We start from the raw sequence: 25,247 nt of genomic DNA on the forward strand, positions 1-25,247 counted from the left end.
CCTGGGGATACAGAAGCCACACAAAGCTGTCACAAGGAGGGAAGGAGATTGGAATTTCTGCAGTAAATATCATACCTCCCCATATAGGAAAAAAAACAGAAGTAATTTGGTGACTGAGTTAATGAATAAAATGGGGATGGGGGTTGTGTCCTTCTCCATTCCTTTCCAGTGGCCCTAATAAGGTTCTTTTTTTCCCTCTCTGCCAACTATGTTGCTGAGCTGTCAGATGGATCTACTCAGCAAATTGCAGGCCCCCTTTAAGGTCCTGTGATGGAGTGAAAACAGGTATCTGGTGAACCAGCACTCTGATCACGCTGGCACTAATTAAATTCCCCAGAAGGTCTGACTGGGGAGTGGAATTTTATTAGCTGATATGCCTGGCAGGCTGGGTAAGCTAAAACATCAATTAGCCCATCAGCTGAAGACTGATAAAAAGGGCACAGGAAGGAAGTGTAAGAGAGAGTAGGGCTATCTGACCCAGAGTCAGACATCTACAAGAAGGGAAATCTCTTCTGCTCTCGGGCCCAGAGAAAACAGCTGAGGATACGAGAGATGTTGTAAATAGTACTGCTGCACAAACCTGTAGAGGCATTGGTGGAAAGAACATAAACACACGGTGTAGCTATCCCACCGATGGAGCCTGAGCAAGTTCTGTGGTGCCAGAAGGCAGGAGAGGAATGTGCTCTGCTACAGGTCCTCAACAATTGACAGTAAGCCATCAAGGCCTACCTTCAACCACACAGAGTCAGAGGAGCTACCCAAGTGATAAAGGGCTGCAGGACTGGCCCATTACCAGCATTCACTTCACAAACCATTTATCAAAAACCAGAACAGAACAAAAACAATCCCCACCATGGATCAAAGGGTCTCTAAATAAAACCTAATAAAAATATTACATCCCTGTCATCCACCTCATTGCCCAGCAGCCATTGTTGTTAGAGGGGTATTCTTTGATGTTTGCAGCTGAGGATGACAATATGATATCCCGGTATTTCAACCATTTAATTCCCCACTTAAACTTACAGCTTCTACATCAAAATTCAGCTGATGCTTCTAATTCAGACAATTTTGTTTCCATTTTTATTCCCTAGATTGGGTCACGAATGACGACTCATCATTGTGTTGGAACTGCACTGTACTTCCGTGTTTCCATCTTAGGCATCACATCAGTTACTCATTCTCTTGCAGGCCATTGGTAGAAGATGAAACGGCAACTTTCCCTTTCATTGTTGCCATTCTAAATGACAAAGTAGCGAAGTGGCTGTATGCTCTCTCTAGTTAGCAAGAAGTTTTCCATTTGGGAAAAAATTGGGGGAATTAAAATAAACCACTGAACAAGAGTGAAGGAAAACAAACCAACCCTATAATATAGAGTGATGCTTGACTTAATTTAAAAGAGAATTGGCTCCATTTAATATGGCAAGTTGAAACATTAATTGTGCCAAAATCATAGTTTGTTCTCCTACTTTATTTTGTTGATGGAGTACTTAGAAGCAGAATCTATAAAAAGGTAAAAAAAGACATCATAGAAATGGTTCATCAGCACCCACAATGTAGCTTCTGCCTTTTTACAATTGCCACAGTACTCTGTTTATCTTTCTCTTGTCCAATTCTACTTTTCCAGAAGGCGCAGAGCTTTGGCCAGCTCTTTTCTACATGATGGCTACTGGAAGGATTCTTGGGCCTTATGGCATGTATAAGATCTGAGTATTTTCTTTCCATCCTAACATAGTTCACATATATTCAATTTTATCAGTACCACCAGGAATGGGTTGTCAGACTGAATTTATTCTAAACTTAGCTGCACACTCCTGTTTGCAAATGATAGACATAAACCCAGGTGAATCAGAAAGAAAGACAGTCAAGAAATTTAGGACCAAATCTTCTCTCATCCTGCAATCATCATCCAAGAGATGGGAAAACGGAGGCTCGAAGAAGTAATTTCTACAATGTAAGCATTACAGGAAAAAATCATAAAAACACACCCTGACCTGAAAAGGACAGATACTAAAATGCAAAAGAAAGCCTTACCGTGATCACAGAGCTCCTGACTTAGAAACAAGTAACTTGTATGTCAAGTAAGGATTTGTAGAGTTAAAAATCACTGTGTTAACATTTATGGTGTAATCTGTAAATCTTTTGCAGATTTGCAAATTGACTCCCTGACTTAGAAAGCAGCTGAAAGTTGTACCTAAATCCTATGTTAAGATAACCATAAAGCTTTGATTTGAAAATTAAGACTTGCTGGCTGGCTGTATAAGTTAGAGGGTAAATCCTCACACTCTCAGAAGTGCATGTCTATATAGCCAGCATGGGTGAAATCCACCCCTGTGTGGAGGGCCAACACAAAGCTCTATGGCCCACTTAAGCCTTTAACTTGGATGGGACAGGGTTCAGGGGCTCTGCCCGGTCCCTAGTGAACAAATGGTTAATTATAGCTCAGCTTCCCACTCCCTTTATGCAGCTGCATAGAGGAAAGGTTTTCTGAATGGCTGCTTGGAAAGAGAGAAGGCGCTAGATTATCATCCTCTGACTTCAATGGCACCACACTGCTTTATATGAGCTGAGAATCCGGCCTCCGATCTTTGGGAAGGCACCAATACAAGGCTCAAAGGACTGGGCTGAGACTCAAAACAGGAGTATTTGCTGTTTCCTTTAGGATCATACTCAATTATTCTAATTCCTTGTTCTACACACAAACACCTGAGGCAAAGACCTTGGTGATTGCAACTGTTCTCCACACCCACTGCTGAATCAGTCTACAGATTTAGAATGGGGCTTAAGTGATGTGCAGGGCCTTGTGCTTGCTCTCTGAACAGGAGTAAATTTTGCCCTGTGACAATTAATAGTAAAACAGGAATCAGTCACCTACGTAAATTCTTACAGATATCTACCTTTTCTTTTGAATACCCCCTAGATACCCATATGTCTGTAAGGGCATAAGACCAAACTCACTTGCTATGATGTCGCACTCTGATGGAATGATGGTGGGGTCTCAGCCAACCATCATCTTTGCTTCTATATCGTGATTTTTCACTGATACTTCTGATACTTTTTTCGGGGGTGGCGGTGGGAATGAGATGGCACTTCTGAGACTTAAACACCAACAAAAGGACAATGATGTTGGCCAGTTTAGGAAAGGTGTGGGTCTTGCTTTAATCTGCCTCAAGAATACTTTCCTTTTGTGTTTCAGTTTGTTGTATTACCAACACTAAACATTCAGAAACAATGAGTCAGGTCCTAAAAATCATAAAATGGGGTTAAAAATCTGAGGTTTTAAAAAAATTCATTGAAAGTTATCTGAATTCTGTTTATAAAGACAGAGAAACAGAGAGAGATTTTTAGATTGCACTCAGGGCACATTTTCAAGCTGTTCTCCAAAACCATTAGAACTAGAGACTTACTTAAAAGCTTTTCACCATAAACATGACAGCTAGAGATTGTCCCTCCCCCCAAAAAAAAAGAAAAGAAAAGAAAAAGGGGAAAAAAAGCCAAAAAGCTGAGATTCTCAGTTGGTAACAGGACTCCAGGAGGTGAGGATTTTAAAAAATGCAACATACCATCAAATCACAAGATTTGGTAATATTGAATGTGGTATCTACATTCACATTACTTCAAAACTGTCTGTCAACCACTCGCTCACTAAAAGAGAACATGATGCAGTTGTGGTGGTTGGTTTATTTATTTATTAAAACATATGTATGTTGAGGCATTATTTATATACACTTTATCTAAATATTTTTTAGTCCTTCTAATTTTAAGCGTTTTCTATTTCTTATTTTTGAGACATATTCCATTGATGCTACCTTCCAAAAGCTCAGCCTTGCTCACACTGGACAACCATTAGTCTTTCTACAGGTTAACTTCTCATCTGGTAATTAGGTTTCCCTGAGATCTTCCATGACAGCCTATGTATCTTTTCTTTCAATGGATTAGGAACACACTGTGGTGTTACACAGAGGAGGTTGGTAGGCAATATCGTTGACATCACTAATAAATCACAAAGCACCATCTTTATACAGCTGCATTTCTGAAAGGTGTTTTTTGTTGTTGTTGAGATGTTGGAATGGAGAGGAGTTTGTTTGGCAAGGCATTGACCCATTACCTTTTTCATTGCCTAATGCTGGGCTGCAAGTATGAAAAGGAAAAATAATGTTATACAATATCTAACAGCATGCAGAAATTACAGCCACCTGACTCTTAACTGTTAATGGCTTGGCAATATTGGTTCAGTTCTGTCTGAATGGCAGATTATTATTGAAAATCCCTGTAGGACTGAAATAAATTGTTGGTGGAAATTATGCAATGGAAAAAGCTGAAAGATGCATGACTTCTGGGAATCAAGAAAGTTTTGAGGTGCTCTAAAACACAAGTAGACCCCAGCTGTTCTAAAAATGGTCTTGTTGTCATGAATGTCATATTAGAAAGGAATGTACTGTCACAAAATGGCAACTTTAGCTGACATCTGTTATAAGACATAAATTTTACCTCCCAAATCAACAGCACAAGCATTTGTTCATTACATATTTTGTACAGTGAAGTCCCAAAAGCATACAATTTTAAATAAATATGCAAATCATTGTTATTATTCTAAAACATCTATGACTTCAACAAGGATTTTAAATAACCCAAGAGACTTTGTTCTTTTTTCCTCACTGAATAGACCCACCTGTCAGCCACCTAAAAGTAACACATAATAGGTATTTGAAGTTATACGCATTTTCTGCTCATACGTGTTCTAATTGAAAATAAAACAGCTATCATAGTTTCAAAAATGTATTCAAACTATTCTCATGGCCTACTTTTTGCACAGGAAAAACATGTCAGGAAACAAAAGCATTTTGCAAGAAACCGATTATTTCCCAATCTTGCTTTGTGCACATCACATGGCAAACACTGATCGGCATCATCTCGTAAGGGATCCCTTCCAGAGGATTGAGAGATCAGGCTCTTTAAGCTGTCATTTCCTCTACCTCTGTTATCTCTTTTGGTTCAGGCCCAACTCACATTGTTGTGGTTCATTCTAACAGTTTTTTTCCCCCACACTTGAAGTGCACAATGAACTACTCTGCCACTATCTTCTATTAAATGTCCCCTTATTCCCTGTTCCCCACCTGGAAGCTGTACAATGGTACAGAACAACCACCAGGTGATTTGGGGGGGACAGAGGGAAGGGCATACTCTTCTCTCAAATGTTCATGTTTCCATCTCTCAAAGCTTATGCCAACCCCCTGTACTAAGTTCTCTTGCAAGGTTGTACTGATGGTGGGAATTGTCCTGGTCCCACTGAATGGGAGCAGTACCACACTGCCTTTAGTAGTACCACAATACGGCTATATGTGTTTCAGAGTCGGATTGTGATGGAGATCGCTGACTGTGAATTTGTCTCTTCAGCTTCTCACATCACCCCAGTGAAACAGAGTTTTGGGCTGTGCCCAACAAAAAATGCTTCCCACCCTCCACTTCATCCTGGTCTTCTCATTCCCAGTGGGATAAAACTTGTTGTGGAGGAGGACGCAGACAGGGGAAACACATGAAGTGTGAAAAGTGAACAAATACTTTTGTGTTGGGAAGATTGGGAAGAAAAAGAATATTATGATAAATGTTGCCTTTATCTAATTTCCCTCTGTAACTTTATGCATATAATATGATAGTAGGGATTTGTGCAATGAAAAAAGCAGTTTTCATATCCCCACCTAGACATGAATTGTTTTAGTAGTGGGGACTGTCTGTCTGTAAGTCGAACAGTGTACTATTATCTTTTGTATATAGCTGCTGAGCATGGCTAGCAATGGGCTGGAACAGAGATCAAGCTGAGTTAAAGATTGGTTGGTTTATTCTACTTTGCACAATTCAGGCTACACAAGGCAAAATTTCAATTATAAATCTAATTATACCTTTAATTGCTTAAACAATCAGCCAACTGACTTTCCAGTGATTGCTTCCTGGGAGTCAAATGCAGTTGCACTTGCAGGTGTTAAGTTTGCTGCACCTCAGAGACACTGTGTACAGTCCCAGCCTCCTAGCCCCTGTGTCCAAGAAGATTGTACAATTCCATATGAACATCTAGCAGAGTTCAACTCTGCACTGAACTGTATGAGCAAGTGTATCCACATAGCTGAAGTTCACATATACAGCTAGGTTGATAGCCATAGCAGGCCCATTTCACCCTTGCTTTACATCTCCAGTTGTCGTTTACACCAGTGCAAAGTCAGTGTAACACACTACCCAATCAAAAAGCTAAACTTTTACATTCATTTTGCCCTTGTGTAAAATGGCTGCACAAGGTGCAAGGCAATGGTGAACTGGGCCCAGCATGTTCCAGCAATGTCCATGGTGTGGACAAAGAAGAGAGGTCATGCCATCGTCTTGACTTGTTCACACTACACCTTTCTATAAGTACAACCCTTCTGCCTAGACTCAATAGGGAGACATGAGCTTTGAAAATGGTGGCAAATATCATTGCTGAGGAATGCAGAATAAGTAAGCTGATTTCTCCTCCTGGTTGTCTGATGGAGAGGAGGGCAATCTTGTAACACAGTGATCCACTGCTGAGGAAGAGAAGGCCAAGGTGGGAGAAGAACAGTGATGGAGCTAGCCTAAATGGGTACCCTAATTTTGGCCAGCTCCTGAAGTCTCATACATAGACACAGAGTAGAGTGGACCAGGAGGAACCAGTTGTAGGGTACTCATTACCGAATCAGTCTTCATCACTCCATTCTCCAGTCCCTCCTTACAGAACTAAATGCCTCAGGTACCTTAGGGAAGTATCCATCTAAAGAGACAGTCACCTCCTACTATAAATCCCTCTTGACTTGAGAGGCACAGAAGAAGCCACTGCTGCCTGCATGGTGCTGAGAGGTGCCATTTTGAACTGCTTCGGTGAGCCTAGGTGCACACCCCATTTATAGCTTCACATAGCCCCAAACAGAGACACAGAACTACATTCTCCAGCTGAAATAAAACAGGAAATAGCAAATAACTTATGTTTATCCTGTGCGTAGGAGCGGGAGGGAAATGCCAGCTGCTTCTGGGAGCTGCATGGAGCCAGTGCAGGCAGGGAACCTGCCTTAGCCCTGCTGCGCCACCGACTGGACTTTTTAGTGGGCCAGTCAGCAGTGCTGACCGGAGCCACCAGGGTTCCTTTTTGACCGTGTGTTCCAGTCGAAAACCAGATGCCTGGCAACCGTAAGGCTTGTTTCTGTTGGAGGTACAAACATTCTTGGGTGTCTGTCAAAATTTCTGGTGCAGCTTCATAAGGATACCTTTTTCTTCACTTTCTGTTCTATACTGAGGGAAGGTGTCATCCAGTGGCTGAGCATGGGACCTGACTGCTTTCCTTTATTTTGCCAATGAGCTATTGCATAACCTTTAACAAGTTATTTAACTTTTCTCTGTATCATGTTTGTCATTTGTAAAAGGGGGATAATGATGCTTACCCACCTTTGTAACATCCCTCCCTTTACTGATGAAAAATACTATATAACTGCATAATACTATTGCCTAACTATAGCATAATTTTACTGTGTGCTGCTCAGTAGATGTCATGTTTCAGTTGAGAACTTGAGCAGATGCAGTAATATCTGTATACTATATGTGGGAAAACATTTTTAAAGCTGGGGACCTGAAATTAGGGGCACAAATTTATTGTCTGATTTTCAGATGTTCTGAACACCTGAACTCACATTGAAAACAAGAAAAAAAGATCAGGCCACTTATTTAGCAGCTGAAATTTGGATTTAGGTGCCCAATTTTAGGCCTCCAACTTTGAAAATGCTGGCCATATTTCTTAATACATTTTGGGACTGTATTAGCTTTACAGATCAATAATTTAATATAAAACTATTGGCCATTTATCACTTACCTACAGTAATGACTATTAAAAAGCCAATATTTCCTAAAAGTTACCACATTGTATGAGATACCATAGTACTTTCATATACTTAAAATAGGAAGTAATAGTGGTATATCAGATACTATGGTGTGGCAGCTGGTGGCAAACACTGGATTCATACAATTTATGGATGACATAAGTTCAAATGCATTTGCTTTTCCTGCTCAGAATCATCAGGATAATATATTCTGTTGCTCTGCATTCAGAGCAAGTATAAGGAGAAAATTAATAATTCTTTCCACAGTATAGATCTGATCCAAAATCGTCTGAAGTATACATAAGTCTTTCCATTAAACACAATGGGGCAGGATCAGGACCCATGTGCAGTTAAAATGCATTCATAAATATTTTTGTGCGTTTATGGGAGAACAGACCCAAATATTGCATAGTCATACCACCAAGTGGGTATGTAGCACTTCCTCTAATTTCTAGCATTTAAAATAAATATGAATCTATATTTTCATACTGAAAAATGTATGATTCTCTGTTATAAAATGCTTAATTACATTTTAAAAACTGTCCAAAAAGGAAAAAAAATCTTTGGAAATACCTTCTCTGCCTTTACTATTTGGAAATGATATATAGCTCTTTCAGATCAATAGAATTACTCTATCAATTATAAGCTTTTGTTCTGAGATTTACTTCTCAAATGTGATTTTACATTGAGACTTTCCTCATGTCATTCCTCTGATGTCTTTAGGAGACTTGTAAACACAGATTTTGTATAAAATACTTCAAACTATTCATACAGCAGAAAAGGTAAATATGCAACAGAAAAATTATGCTGATATTAAAAGCTGAGTTTGTGAAATACACTTCTTTGAAAGAACAAACAAGTAAGAGCTACAGGAATCTTGTACAAATCGTAACGGTTTACAAGAAAACACCTTAGAACATGTCATCTTGCATGTGCATGATAGAAATTGTTAGACAATGCTGTTTTCTAATTAATTTCTGCTCAACTTGCTGGTTCAAATAAGTGAAATATCACAAAGAAGAGGACCGTGAGGACAAGCTTAGGTTCAAAGCAGCAAGTCTCTAAACCTACGGAATCATTCAACTCACTACAAATAAAGCAGGCATATAATTGCATCACATTCCAAGCGGTCCTATGTAAATACTGCAGAATAACTGACTGAGCTCACTTAAACAATACCATCCTATTAAGGCTGCAAATATCAAGGGGTTTTTATGATGTGCACTGGGTGTTCTGCAACTTTTGCTACAATTCCACAATGAGGTGAACATGGGTACCATTTTTTTTCAAGGATGGAGGAGAACAAGAAAACAAAAAATGAATATTCCAGTTGGAGTATGTACAGTATTCCAGTTGGCTTTATTCTATAGCAATTAGCACAATCTATTTTGTGCTGCTTTTATTGCATGATAAATAAATATATAAAAACAGGATGGCACAGGAGACAATTATTGTAGGTGAAGCTCATTTGCATTCACTTTCCCGGCCCACTCTCTATGGCTTTTAAATTTAAAGTTCAGCTTATTTTTACTCCTTTTTTTAAAGCAATATTCATCTTTTTAAAATGAAAGCAAATACATTGGAATATCTTTTTCCTAATTAACCTGCTTAGCTCATCTAAGTCCCACATCAGTTCTAGCCTTGCCCTTATGACACAGCCCAAACCATTAATGGATACTCAAGTTATACCATAGTGGTAAAGATTTCCTTGAGACCCTTAAAATTAAAAAACAGGGACACCAGAGTTGCAAATTAAATATACTGTCTTAGCTACTGAAGATTAACAGATATGCCCATAGCAAATGCACTGCACTAACATGCCTTCGGTCTCAAGCAGTGCAGTCAAAGAGCACTGTAAAGCTTTTTTTTTTAAAAAAAAAAAACTCATTATTTATAAAACCAAAAGACAACAGAGGGAACATGAAATATCAATATGTAATACAGGAAATTCATTGCAAAAACTAACTAAAAGGCTTTGGTAATGGAGGAAGAAAACTCATTTACAAATGACAGGCAAAAATACTGTCTACTTATTAAAATCTAGAGTGCGTTCCTTTTGCAATCTCCCTCAGACCTCTCGTATAAAAGAGCTCATAGTATCTGCACGTTGTGAGAGATGAGACAAGAGTATCTACATGTTTTCTCATATTTAAGCCTTTTAGAACCACCAAGTCATTCTTTGAGATAAACACTGCCTTTCTCTGGCTATCCCATCTGTGGATTTTAAAATTATCAAGATTTATAACCATTCTCTTTGTTTCTACACTGTAAAATTGATGCCCCAGATACTCAGAGATACTGAGCACCTACAGCTCTGATTGTCTTCAATCTGTGGGTGCTAGGCACCTCAGAAGATCAGTCTAATGTCCCAAACCCTGAAATAATGAATAATTTTATTCTTCTCCCCATAGGTCTGTACCCAACTGCCATGGAAATTAATGGGAATCTATCTATTGTGTTCAGTGAGCATTGAATCAGGCCTTATTTGAATACAAATTGCTCGCACGCAATGTGAGTATTGAATTAAAGCTGAACTTTTTCCTCCCAAATGCGACTTCAGGTTTCCAGCCTCATTAGAAGTAATGGGGTACAAAATGTTTAAACAATAAACACAAGAAAAAAAAGTAACTTTCTCACTAGCAAATGGCATCTTTTACTTTTAAAGCAACTAAAAAGAGGAAAACATCTGGGGTTTTTAGATTTGAAATGCTGTGAGTCTCTAAAGTACACTAGTCTCTAAAGTACACTAGGGCTACATAGTGTCTCTTAATTACAGTGGGCTATAAAAGGTCAAAGGAGTTTTTAAACTAAGGGGTGGAGGAAAGCCAACAGTTGTGGAGGAGCCCACAGTTCAGAGAGAGACATCCTTTGCGGGAGGATTTATTAAAGGAGAAATTCTATATCCTAATAAAGAGGAGAAGATTAAGGCAAACAATTAAATACTGACAAATTTTATAAATGCTTACATACAAACGCTAAAAGCCTGAATACGAAGATGGGCGAACCTGAATGCCTGGCATTAAATGAGGGTATTGCTATAATAGGCATCAGAGAAACTTGGTGGAATGATGATAATCAATAGGACACGGTAATACCAAGGTACAAAATATATAATAGGTCAGGCTTGGGGGGAGTGTCACTAAATGTGAAAGATCTTGGAGTCATCGTGGATAGTTCTCTGAAAACATCTGCTCAATGTGCAGCAGTAGTCAGAAAGCTAACAGAATGCTAGGAACCATTAGGAAAGAGCCAGATAATAAGACAGAACGTATCATAATGCCACTATATAAATCCATGCTGTGCCCATACCTTGAATACTGAAGGTAGTTCTGGTCAACCCACCTCAAAAAAGGTGAAATAAGAATTGGGAAAAGTACACAGGTCAATGAAAATGATTAGGGGTATGGAACACCTTCCATATGAGGAGAGATTAAAAAATAAAGTGGGATTGTTCATTTTAAAGAAAAGAGGACTAAAGGGAGATGTGATAGAGGTCTACAAAATTATGAATGGTGTGGAGAAATTGAATAAGGAAGTGTTATTACCCCTTCACAGAACACAAGAACCATTTCACCTAATGAAATTAATAGGCAGTATGTTGAAAACAAACATAGGGAAATATTCTTACAACACACAATCAACCTGTGGAACTTGTTGCAAGGGGATGTTGTGAAGGCCAAAGTATAACTGGCTTCAAAAAAGAATTGAACAAGTTCGTGGGGGGTATGTCCATCAGTGGCTGTTGGCCGCGATGGTCAGGGATGCAACCCCATGCTCTGGGTGTCACTAAACCTCTGACTGCCCAAAGCTGGGACCAGATGACAGGGGATGGATCACTTGATAATTTGCCCTGTTCTGTTCATTCCCTCTGAAGCATCTGGTACTGGCCACTGTCAGAAGACAGGATACTGAGCTAGATGGACCATAGGTTTGACACAGTATGGCTATTTGTATGTTCTTACACAGTATTTTAGACAAAGAGGCTCCTGTGAATAGTGCCAAGATACCTTATGGGCTGGAGTAGAGGAATTTCTGGGAAAATGGCTTTTTATTGTAATGGTAAGAGCAAGTTAAGGCAGCTTTCAATAAATTTTGACATAACAGCTGTGAAAGGAAAAAATAGAGAGGGGATTTATTATTAATAATTAATAATATTTATCACTTACATAGCATCTGACCATCTCAAAGAGCTTTTAAATCAATGAACAATGTCTTGCAGTACCACTGGGAGGCAAAGTAGTAAAATAAATAGTAACTCTTAAAAATGTACCCGAGAGCTAGATTGTGCAAATTGCATATAATGTAACACATAAAAAAGGAAGGATCATCTCAGGGGGATCCTTTAGAAGCCTTCAGGCCAGAATTCTGTCCATGACTTATGTAGGTGACAATAATGGATAGAGGCCCCTTACTTCCTCCCCTCCAATTGTGCACCCTTATAAAGATGAGAGAGAATCTGTCCCTTACATACCGAAAGTATCTTAACCTTGGTATTTGCAACATTCTCTAAAAATACTGCAAGCACAGAGATGAAGCTATCTAAAACACAATTGGCAAGTTTTTATGCATGACAATTCTGTGATTACCCACATTTTTCCTCTATTACAGATTAAGAAAAAGAAGTGTCTTCTTAAGGTCACACAAGGCCGGGGCAGAGAAACAATTAAGAACATAAGAATGGCCATACCGAATCAGAAAAATGGTCCTTCCAGCCCAGTATCCTGTCTTCTGACAGTGGCCAATGCCAGGTGAAATCCAGAAACCGTGATTCCAAGTCCTGTGCTCAAGCCACAACACTATCTGTACTTGACTGACAGTATCTGCCTGAAAACCCAACCCTGTTATACAGTTTTATTTTGAGTTCCTTTTCTGAATAGGTCAGTTTTGATTGGCAACAAGCTGTGTGGACTCTGTTTGGAGCAGGGTGTGGATGTCATCTGCTCACACCATCCTTCCTCTCCATGACCCAAGTGATGCAATCCTTGAATTCAGTGAACGTTTTATCTATGTACTGTTTGAGGACTACAGGATTTGATCTCATACATTTAAACACCTGTTTTATATCTTTGTTTGGAAGATGTCGCTCTGCTTAAATTTAATTACTTTCCCTTGCTGCTTGTATGGTACAAGGGCAGGTACTAAAAGAATGTGAGCAATGAAGATATACTGTGTGATATTTCAGTAATAAACATCTCTGTAAACCATGCCGTTCAGTTCTCTATTCACAATGATTTGGTTGCTACTACCCAATTCCTATTACATGATAAGTGTCCAAAATGCATTTACAAAATAACAACAGGAAAACCACCATCATTAACATTGAAATTTCTCTGAAGAGAGCCGGTCAGAATTTTCCAGAAGAACATTTCTCTGTCAGAAAATGCTCATTCATCAAAACTGAAACATTCTGAGGAAGGTGTTGATTTCTATAAAATTCTGACAGAAACCGAGCAGGTTTCTGATGGAACCATGCATGGTATAATCCTATCGGGGGAGGAATAGCTCAGTGGTTTGAGCATTGGCCTGCTAAACCCACGGTTGTGAGTTCAATCCTTGAGGGGCCATTTAGGGATCTGGGGCAAAAATTGGGGATTGGTCCTGCTTTGAGCAGGGGGATGGACTAGATGACCTCCTGAGGTCCCTTCCAATCCTGATATTCTATGATTCTATGTCAGCTCACCAACCTGGCTCTTAGCAGCCCTCCTAGTGTGCTGATGAGAAGCCAAGAGTCTGGAAGTCCCGGCTCCTACCTTGTCCGCAGCCTGCCAGGTAAATTGTCCCAGAGCCAAAGCTCCCAGCTCCTCAGAATTCCTGGCTCTGAGGTTCCCTGTGCTGCCGAGCTTCCCACATGGCAGGCTGCCAGGGCCCTGGACAGAACAGAAGAAGCCTCAAAAATATTTAGAAAAAGGTCAAAATTAAATGTCATTCTGAGTTTTCCTAAATGAAGTTTTGGAATTCCTGTTCTGTGGGGAATTTCAGACTTTCATGTTTCATTTGATTTTTTGAATGACTTTTTTTAAAAAAAAATATTGGTGTTTGTCAAGGTTCCTCCCCCACTCTGAACGCTAGGGTACAGATGTGGGGACCTGCATGAAAACCTCCTAAGCTTATCTTTACCAGCTTAGGTCAAAACTTCCCCAAGGTACAAAATATTCCACCCTTTGTCCTTGGATTGGCCGCTACCACCACCAAACAAATACTGGTTACTGGGGAAGAGCTGTTTGGAAACATCTTTCCCCCCAAATACTTCCAAAACCTTGCACCCCGCTTCCTGGACAAGGTTTGGTAAAAAGCCTCACCAATTTGCCTAGGTGACTACAGACCCAGACCCTTGGATCTTAAGAACAACAGAAAAAAAAGCATTCAGTTCTTGAAAAGAAACGTTTTAATAGAAGAAACAGTAAAAAGAAAAGGGTCACCTCTGTAAGATCAGGATAGTAAATACCTTACAGGGTAATTAGATTCAAAACATAGAGAATCCCTCTAGGCAAAACCTTAAGTTACAAAAAAGATACACAGACCGAAATAGTTATTCTATTCAGCACAATTCTTTTCTCAGCCATTTAAAGAAATCATAATCTAACACATACCTAGCTAGATTACTTACTAAAAGTTCTAAGACTCCATTCCTGGTCTATCCCCGGCAAAGACCCAGCATACAGACAGACACAGACCCTTTGTTTCTCTCCCTCCTCCCAGCTTTTGAAAGTATCTTGTCTCCTCATTGGTCATTTTGGTCAGGTGCCAGCGAGGTTACCTTTAGCTTCTTAACCCTTTACAGGTGAGAGGAGTTTTCCTCTGGCCAGGAGGGATTTTAAAGGGATTTACCCTTCCCTTTATATTTATGACAGTGTTACCCATGGAACAGGAGTTAAAGTGTCTGGCCAGCTCTGTTCATGCAGAGTATAAGAGGTGGTGAGTATTAATTCCCCTTACATCTCTTCACAGAGTCGTCTACATCACAGTCTAGCCCCACATGCACGGGGACACACACACACACAAAAAGCCTTGTGCTTTATTATAACTGATTTCTCTCCCACACCTGTTTTATGGCTCAGATGACTAGCTGTGCACCGGGATCTGAAGCACAGAACACTTCTCAACTGTTTATATGTATTTTTTTTAGTGTTATAATTTTTGTGTGAAATTCTTGAAAAGAACATTACACTGGATACTCCTCTCAATATAGTAGGATTTTATTCAACTGAGCTGTTATATTTCAGCATTTAAAACTGATAGCAGTTTCTATCATGCTTTCTGAAGGATTCTTCATGATATAATTTCCATTCCTCCACTGCATAGATAGGAATTCTATTACTGAGTGCCTTATCTCAGGCACAGGGTTCTTACTGCTCATACCGAGGACACTTTACTATTTACATACTAAAATTGACAAATAGGTTCTGTCCGTATCTTCGTTTACTGAGCCATTTTTCTGTCTGAAGACAGATTTGGCTTGAAATGACTCTGAAGTACAGCAATAGCAAAACCAAACATATCTCTGGCATAGCAAGCTGGGCAAGAGAAAGTACAGCATTCAAAAAGTCAAATGCAAAAAATGAGAAGGGAAACTCATCATACTTCTCTGTAATGCAGGTCCTCTGGTCCCCCTCCTGCCTATTGATGTCCCCAGAGCCCCCTCAGCTCCCTTGATCTCACGTTTCTTCTACTGCAGGGTTCCTTAGCCCCCGATTCCTAAATCCAAGTCCCAAGCATTGAACCCGTCCAATTCAAGAGTGACACAATATAGACTCGAAGAAAGGTTCCAGAGAAAGAGACTGTCCTTGAAAATCAAAACCAAGCAGAGAGGACAGAGGCTGACAAAGGCCCAGAGGATTATCCCATGGCTGCCATGGTGGAGAAGCAGGAGAACCAAGATTAACAATGTCAGATTAGAAGTGAAGGACCTAGTAAAGGGCCCAAAAGAGGCAAACAAGGCAGTAGTTATCTTTATAGAGGAGCACCTGGACAACTCCTTGCCAAGCTGCGTTGGTTGCCCTTTACAGGAAGCTAAATGTATTGTGCCACTTACACGTAAGAGGCACATTCATCCCTCACCCAGCATACTGTTATTGGTACATCCTAAATTAATCCACATACTGAAGCTCTGCATTTTGTCTCCATCTCCATAAAAGAGCAGGATTTGAGCTGGAATTTTCTGAGAGCCCAGAAGTCTAGTATAACCAATTATATAAATCCTATTAAAAGTGGTAATTGACTTCAAAAAATGATTCTAAAGAAAAATTAACCACTGTATTATTCTGGGTAGAGCTGGAACAACTTTCTTCCCCACAAATAGTAAACTATCAAAAATGTATTTCTGGAACAGAAACTTTTCACAAATTTGGTCCAAATTTGGTGAGCAGTTTTGGTTTAAGAACAGGTCAAAAGGATTACTTTCAGCCATTTTGAAACAAAATATTTCAATTTTTTTGTTTCAAAACAGTATTTCATTTAGAAATTTAGCAAATATTTTCTAAAACCACACATACACACACAATGGGAGAGAGTTGGGAAATCCCCAAATATGATCTCAAATGAAAAAAAATATATTTTTGGATTGAACAAAATGTTTCATTTGATCCTTTTGGCAAAAAACAACAACAAACAAATAAGAAAATCCACTTTCAATTTAAAACACACCATTTTTTGCCAGTTCAGCCTCTAAATAAAATAAAATAATAAAACAATAATATTAATTTTAAAAATTAATATTAATTCAGCTCTAATTTAGAGGCCATGGAGAAATTTATTTGGGGGGTAAGAAAAGAAGATTCACTATAAACAGAAAGAAGCTGAGTATCTGCTCACTGTACATATTATGTAGATCTTACTAGGACATTTATTAACTTTGCACCCATGTCAGTTAGTACAGTGACGGGTGTTACGTGCAAAGATTGCTTAAAAAATTATTACCTTTGGATCACTCATGGGTCTACAGGTTTCCTACTAAAACGAGATAAAGTGTGTTGTAAGATTCACCAATTTTCAATGACAAATTAAATTAAAATCCCCATCCTCTTTTTCCTTTACAGATTTTGATGTTTTCACCAAAGACCATTCCTTTTCTGATCTATCTCATGTGTGTTATGGATTACACTTATCCCAAGACAGTAATGGTAACAGTTTATCCATTGCCAAGGGGAGAGTGTAAAGTGCAGATGGTATCCTCCAGACAACGATGTACTGCCAATATTTTAAGCATGGGATTCCACAAAAATCCCCACCTGTAGTCTGTGATAAACTCCATTGACCAGGGGGATATGTGCTTGCAGGGAAGAGGGATAAGCATCTGGACAACCCTGAGTATTTGTCCCCAAGATTTTTTTTTAAAATACCTGCCATGTGATCTCACAAAGGTAAAACGTTTGCTTTTCAGACTTATTTGTATACAGCCCAGACACAAGGTAACTCTGGCCAGGGTGATTTATTGGCCTTCAGAGAAGTGTGAAAACCATCAGAGACAGAGAAATCATTCCAACTTGCTCCACCACTTGGTGACACAGCTTTAACAAGAGGATCCCAGGAGTTCTCCTCAGAATCCCTTCAGTGCATCATTGCATCCAGATTATCACAAATACTTTAGACACATGATAGCCTGTTGAATGACGTTTAGAGACTTTAAAACAGGTGCAAGTACATTAAGGTTCTAGCACAAACCATCAACCTACTTAATTCTCTCTGTTCCTCTGTCAAGGTTATCAGCTTTTTTTCTTGTATTTCCCCCCCTGAAACTAGAGATTGGAATCTACACAACCCAAAAGAGCATTTAGTGTAACTGTCAGCAAAACAACAAAGAAGGTTTAGACAATAACCCGGCATCCTACTGTCAGCATATCAGTCGTAATTAACTTTATTTTTCATGTAGGGTAAATAAAATGTTATGCAGTCAGCCAGACTGATAAACAGACCACTCTTCACAGGGCGTCATGAAATGATTAAGAATAAAGCTCGAAGAGTGCTACATTTACTTCTGTAGTTCCCATGGCAGGTCTAGGTCAGGTATAGTGAGACACTGAGAAAATGTGCAATTCCTTTCCCATTGAACTGTCAAGGCATTTCACGATGTGAATAGTTAACACCCTTCTCTGACAACTAGGCCAATATTTCTATTTTCTGCCATTCTAGTCATGAAACATCTCAGCATTGCCTCAGCTGATTTAGTGCCAATTCGAGTCAGCCTTTAGATGTCTGTGTTAGTAACTGGACCAAATATTCTTAATGAAGCCTTGTCACAAACTCATAGCATGATTCTTAATACTTTTTTCCATCTAGCTAGATATTAAAGGAGGTTGTAAAGCTGAATAGATATCAGACAGGCAGAACACATGTTCACTGAACTGCTAGAACAAAGATTTTAAATAGAACGTACAGTCTGATGTGCTGCAGGTAGAAATTATTTTCAAAACCATTGTTGTGGCACACTAACATTTATGTTTAATTAATGTCTTTTTTTAACTTCAGATATTTAAAAAAAATGCATTTGCCTTCCTATCACTTAACAAAGCAGTTCATTAGCTGAAATGACCAGGTCTGTTCTGGCAGAATTGAAACTAGGCAAGTAGAACATATATCATATGAAAGTGTTATTGGCAAAGATTGTACAAGAGATCATTGCTATAACCTTTTCTGATTACACTGCACTTACATCTATAGCCAACTGCCCCCACCATCCACAACATGGGAGCACAAAGCCCAGTATGTAATGGAAATTGCTTCATTCGTGGGGGACTGATCCTGGAGAGCCCAATTCAACACAAACCATTGAGCTGTGAAGAGAATTGTTGTACAGTGGTTCTCTACTTGGGTTAATGGTGGAGTGTGAATGTACTGACAAAAGCCAGCATAAGGAGGTGTGTAGTCCAGCTACTCCTACCAAGAGTCTGCAGTAGCCTTTGGATGCCAGTTGCACAATTCTATAGCCTACATTTAGGTTATGAGTGTGGATTTATCCCTTCAACCATATTGCTCCTCTGCGCAAAGCCCTTTTACTCAGGGTTTGTACCTGAGACCAGGATTGGGCTTATTGTTTCAGCTGATGTATTATTCACAATCAAATTTAAAATGCCATTTAACTGGACATTACTCAAATAGTACTTACCAATACTGGGATAGCCAGGTGTCGATGGGTCTCCTCCATTGTTTAGAGAAACCATGAATGCTTTATCACTAAGATTTTGAGTCTTTGGTAAATCGCAAGGATCAACATAAAGAAGGACGCCTCCAAACCCCGCCTCTTCTAACAGAGAAAGCTGAGGAAACAGAGAAACAAAGGTGACTATTAACAAAACGCTTTGACACCACAATACAGTAACTTCTACATTCAAAAAAGAAGAAAAGAAAAACAAAGTAATTTAACTCTGTTTCCCTACATTTACCTAAAAGACATTTTCCAAGCATAACAGCAAAAATAAGCTCTCATTTAAACATAAATTATACAGCACATGAAATGAATTGATCTGACAATATCAACCTAAAGTCCATCTAAATTTTGCAAAGTATTGTGTTGTAACTACATCAGTTAGGCCCCGATTCAGAAAGGTATGAAAGTACACGGCTCACCTTAAGCACACGAGCAGTCATTTAGAAGTTAGTCAAATGCTGATGCACATAGCTAATTGGGGCCTTGTCAATTATATGTCCTATTTTAAATAACTGGAGTAGATAAAATAATCCCTTCATTTTTAAAATTAGATTTCATTGTTGCTTATATTTTAAGAGGTTTATACTATGTGCACTTAGGAGTGATATATAAACTGACAGTTAATATTGAAAACTTGGGGGGTGGGGAATGCTGGTTCAGAAAAATAAAATGTTGCTCATACTTTTTTAGTCTCTCCAAAGTACTGTAGCATGATGCAACATTCTGCAAATTTCAAGCTTTCATTTAAAGGGGGGGAAATGTCTTCCAGTGGCCAATATGTAGGCACTGCAATGTAAACAGATTTGTTTCTGCCCAGATAAATCAGGCCTCCACTAAAACTGTCTCTATTAATTTACTCTAGAAATTCAGATTCTAGATTCCTTCAGTAGCACTAAATCAATAATGGGCTGTTAAAAATGTAACAAGGAGCTCCTCTATAATCCAGCACGTCATCAGGTGACACAGTCCCATCTGTTGGTGCATTGGGTGGCTGGTTGAGGAATGATCCTACTTGGATTTTTGAAAAAGCAGGGCAACCTGACTTCTGGCAACAGCACCAAGTGGATATCTGATGTGGGTGAAGGGCGCGGGTTCAGCTAATCAGTGTGAGGCCTCAGAAGTGGACCACAGCTACAAGCTCCATCCCAATACCTGCTCTGCAAATAGGAAGATTGACATGCCTCTCTATAAGATGGGGTTTACTGGGTTGTTTTTCTGACAGGTGAAATGGCAGATGACGGAAAGAGGAAACTACCCTGGGAGAAGTCATGGGAGCATATCAGTAGAGCTGGTCAGTAAAAAGAGTTGACAAAACAGATCGTCTTTGGAATTTGCAAATTCATTGAAATCAAAACAGTCTGCAGAGATGGTTCAATTTCAGTTAAATTTGTCTAGAAACAAGACAACTTTGGAAACCTGCCTTCTTTCCTGCCAGCTCACCAGCTGCACTGCTGAGGACCCTGGACTTACAGGATCCACAGCTTGGGGTCAGCCAGCCAGTTGAACTATCCTGGCGCTAGGAACGCCAGGGTTCTCAGAGTCTGTAGCTTCAAGGCAGCCATCCATGCAGATGGTCTCTGATCTGGGGACCCTCAGGCTTTCCCTTTTACAGAGAATTATGAAATGTTGGGATTTTGTTTTGAACTGGAATAAAAATCAAATTTCAACATATTGAAATTCTCCAGGAAACGTAGTTATCTTTCCCCACACAGCCCTGTATATCAGCAATGGACCGATCAACCTGTACTATGTCTGAGACCACTCCAGCATTTGAGAAGTGTGTCACCAAAGCTGGTGTTGCACTCTTAATCACAAGGCTCAGCTTTTCAAAGAGAACCCTGTTTATTCTGGAAACTCAAAACTTCTGCTCTAAGAGCTTCTTGCAGATAGAGACCTCCTCGGTGCCCAGCTACAGGCCAGCCTCCATTCCATGCATCTGATGAAGTGGATTCTAGCCCAAGAAAGCTTATGTTCAAATACATTTGTTAGTCTGTAAGGTGCCACAAGGACTCCTCGTTGTTTTTTACATACACTGAACACTCTACTCTGAATTAGCTCACTCAGTGTACCCCCATCCCATTCTTAAAAGTGCAACCCCCATTTCTCTTATTAACAAAAATATATACAATAGATAAATGTTCAAAATTATTACTCAATATGCACAATTTGGATCTATTTCTAAAACATCTGTTCCAGGGACCTCACACTGGCCCTTTGTGTTTTGGCCTCAGGATGGAAAATGTTTTTAGTGCCCACTGAGTAAAAACAAAACACAAACAAAAAACAGCTGAGCAATTTGGTGACTACCCTGATTACCCACCTCTAAGGCGAGCCCTGCATTCTAACTGCACATTGTCAATGACCTTTTGAGTGGCTATTACAAGATGTCAGGAGTAACTGCAAATATATTAGCTTTCTGGACCGCAACATCCTGTTTTAGGCTTTGTTACTGAAACCTTATAGTATGGTAACTTTTCTCCATCTTGTGGTTCACTGTCTGTTTCCCTATGCTTTTTCTTTTTTTCCCTTTCGCTTCTCTCTGGGTACATTTATTTATTTTATTTTTTGGCTTTTTGCTTTGTTAAATGTTGGACTTTAGCACAGTTGTTTGTGGCGTGGCTTTATTATTTCTACGGTATTACACTCTGTCTTTGGCTCAAGCTTCAAAACTATCTTTGCTTTTATTTAAAGATGGGAAAATCCAGTGTGCACTCTTAGCTACAGCATACTGCTGTATTCTAATGACCTTCTTTCCAAGTACTAAGCTTGCAATGATATAAGGTCCTTAGTCCTTGTTTCCAAACCAGGGGTCAAATTCAGATGTTGTGTAAAAAGTGCAACTCTACTGTAGTTTTGTGTAACATCATAGTCCATCCTACAAATCTTACTCAAATAAGTCACCTGTGGAAGACAGGAGGACTATCTGCTTGAGTAAAGACAACTCCTATGAGTAAGAGTTTGCAGAATCAGGTTTTAAAGGAGTACAATAGGTGGTTTTTAAAGGGTTAACATGAGTGAGAGTCCTAAAATGTCATGGATGAGCAACAATAGAAAGTGGCACGTCAGTTAGCTATTGCAATGTTCTGCCTCCTGTTTTTACTTCCATCTTCAGACAGACATCCAGATAATAAACGGTGTGGGGAATCATTGAGAAGAGAAAGAAGCAGCGTTAAAAGCCAAGTTGTTTGACAGTGTGTTTAAAATCACAATTGCCTCTTTTCCTCAGTGCCCATAGTCTTCTCCAGTTTCATCTTTTCCTTCATCTCTCCATTTATTATAATAAATAATAACAGAAACAGAAAAGGCAGTAAACATGTACAAAGTCATTTCATTTATTTCAAACGTATTTTAAAAACTTTACATTTTAAAAAATATTTTTCCAATATTAAATTCTTCTGTTTCATTAAGAAAGGCTACATAAGTCATAGTCACACAATGCAACAGCTGCTGCTGCTGCCATGGTTACAGAGAAGAGGATGTTGTGTAAGTGACATTATTGGAGGGGTGAGGGGGGGTCTTTCTGAACCAGAAAATGAAACTTTTCATTTAGAAAATGTCAAAACAAGATGTTTCAACAATTTCAAAAACATTTTCTTTTCATTTTTTTTTTCAGTTTGGGAGATTATGGAAACCAACCCTTTCCTGTAAACAGTTCCTGTTTCCATGACTCAAGACTTTCTGACAAAAACAGAAAAGCTGGACCTTTAATTTGGGATCTTTCAGTGTTGCCCTAATTGCTGGGAGAGGAGTTGGGCTAACACTGAGAGCTCTTGCAAATCCCACTTTTAGGCCTTAATCGTCTTGCCCCAATCATACAGTAAGTCAGTGGCAGAATTCAGAATAAAACCCAGGAGTTCTTACTCCCAAGCCCGGATTTTCACTGGCAAGTTGGCAACAGCGCATAGTTAATGGCTGTTAATGCAATAAAGGCCTAACATTTTATAAAGGTGTTTGGAGAGTGAGAAAGCTGATCCATGAACAGGGAAGTGTTGGGAAAAGTTTTGGTTTGGTGGTGGGGGGGGGTGTTTGTTTGGGTTTTTTTTGCAGGGGGGAGAGAGGGGCAGGTTTTATTGTGGGATAACTGCTGGCTTTTAATGGAATTGTCTCTAAATTTTGTCAAAGGAGTTTAGGATAACAGATGCACGCCTTTTTGAATGTGGTATAGTGGCTTTGTCAAAATTCTCAGGATCCTGATGAATTGTACAGATACTGAAAAACCCTCTCTCCCCCTGCCCCATTTCCCCAAATAGGGGGCTCGGTGATACAAATAAGTCAAATAGTCCACTTGGGTTTGAAGGGGAGGGGCTCTTGTCTTCCACTCCCCTAATCCCTTTAGTATGGCCTCAGATTTCCTAACTCCAAACAGGGTAGAGAGTAGCGGTACCAACTGTCTAACAGCTAGCATTGTGGCTTGGCAAACCTGTCCTCCCAGCCACTATACCTGGGTATTGTGTCCTTGTAGGCAGGGGACAGAGTGGGAGAGGGCGCTGGTGAATGGCCTCCCTGAGAGCAGTTCCCCTGAAGGCTTCCAGGATTCTTCCTTGGGAGCTGTGGAGACACTATCTGGTCTTTCTCTGTGCTGCACAGCAACTACTGGGAACTGCCTGCTTTTATATCCTTATTCCATTCCTGATATGATGGACACGGTCAGAGGGGCAGGGCCAGCCTTGCCCACAGCAGCTCTATAACCCATCTATCGCTGGTTTATACCCCCCATCACAGGATTTATACCCCCCATCACAGGCATGTTCTAAACTGAACTAAATAAAACCACAATGGGCACCTGACCTCTGGTCACTTTAGTTCACTCTCAATCACACATTATATTAAGATTCCACTTAGAAGTGATTTATAAAGGGTTAATATGTTATAAGCATGTCACTGTCAAGAGTAGCATGGATGAGCACATCAGTAGGAGATGTTATGTTTTGACTGTTGTGCACGATAACAATTGATAAACCATTTATCAGAAGAGCTATTGATCATCACTGACTCTTAATAACCTAATTATAAATCGAACCTTAATATAAAGTGTGACCAGACTCATGCCAGCCCCAAATCTGCAACAGACTGTTCATGACCATGTCTTTGTGTCCATCTGAATCCCCTCTGAAGTTAGCAGGGCTCTGTACATACAGTCAGTTGCAATTTCAAGGCCTCAGTTTGTCTGTCTTCCTCCCTGTCCCCTGCTCCCCTTGCCACCTTATGCCTTGATTCCCGTCTCCCCTGCAATTTCTATGCTCTACAGCAACGGTTCTCAAACTTTAGCAACCCGAGATCCCCATTTTGATTTAAAATTTTTCGTGGACCCCCAAGCCAGCTTCTAATTTTCCCTGGGGGTGCTTAACCCCACTCAGCCCAAGGCCCTACTGCCACCCCCACCTCTTCCCGCCCCTGCTCCACCCCTGCCCCTCCTCCTCCCGCCTCTTTCTGCCCCCTCCGCCAAGCATGTCCTATCCCCACTCCTCCCCCTCCCTCCCAGTGCCTCCTGCCCGCTGCAGAAAGAGCTGTTCAGCAGCATGCAGGAGGCACTGAGAGGGAGGAGGACGAGTTGATCAGTGGGGCTGGTGGCCCCAGACATGACTTGCAGACCCCCTGGAGCACCCTCCCAGACTCCCAGATGTCCACAGACCCCTGTTTGAGAACCGCTGCTCTACAGGATAAATATCAGAAGCAACCCTTTTGTTATTGTTAAATATTTTGTATTTCCAATGGAAGAATTTTTCATGTGATACAGTACACAAGATACATATTCAAGCACTGTATATTAATTTACAATCTTATATAGCAGATTTCTGGCGTCAAAGAAGATGCATTTTTCTGGAAAATGGCTAGCACAAACCTTACACCTCAAACACTAATTTAATTTTAAAAAACCAACAAACTAACTTTTAAGTGCATTTCACAGTTTATAAATGCTGAGAAGGGTCTTTCATCACTGTGATCATTCAGACTGCTGTTCTGGGGAAAAAAACAAGACCTCTTGCCTATGCAATTATTTTAGTACTACTTAGTACTGCTGGCGTACTCGAAAGAATCTCACCACATACAATTATGAGCACGGACACGCTTAAATGTAGGAAGGTAAGATTATTTTATTTATTATTTATATTGCACTAGTGCCCAGAAACTCCAGTTCTGGAACAGGGCTCCACAACACAGAACGAAACAAAAAAAAATCCCTGCCCCAAACACTTCACGCTGCTGCACTCACCACTTCTCACATTCTGTAA

At 39.9% G+C, this 25,247-nt stretch overlaps 1 protein-coding gene across 1 annotated transcript in view; it reads right to left on the reverse strand.

Annotated features, from left to right (window-relative positions):
• The window catches only part of NAALADL2 (N-acetylated alpha-linked acidic dipeptidase like 2), a 517,216-nt gene that overhangs the window by 324,801 nt on the left and 167,168 nt on the right, over positions 1-25,247 (reverse strand). The window contains exon 4 of the mRNA XM_077827191.1: positions 18,973-19,123. Within this exon, the coding sequence (XP_077683317.1) occupies positions 18,973-19,123 (151 nt within the window). The remainder of the gene's footprint in view (positions 1-18,972; positions 19,124-25,247) is intronic.

The sequence above is a fragment of the Eretmochelys imbricata genome, chromosome 9, assembly GCF_965152235.1.
Source record: "Eretmochelys imbricata isolate rEreImb1 chromosome 9, rEreImb1.hap1, whole genome shotgun sequence".
In the NCBI taxonomy this organism is placed as follows: Eukaryota; Metazoa; Chordata; order Testudines; family Cheloniidae; genus Eretmochelys; species Eretmochelys imbricata.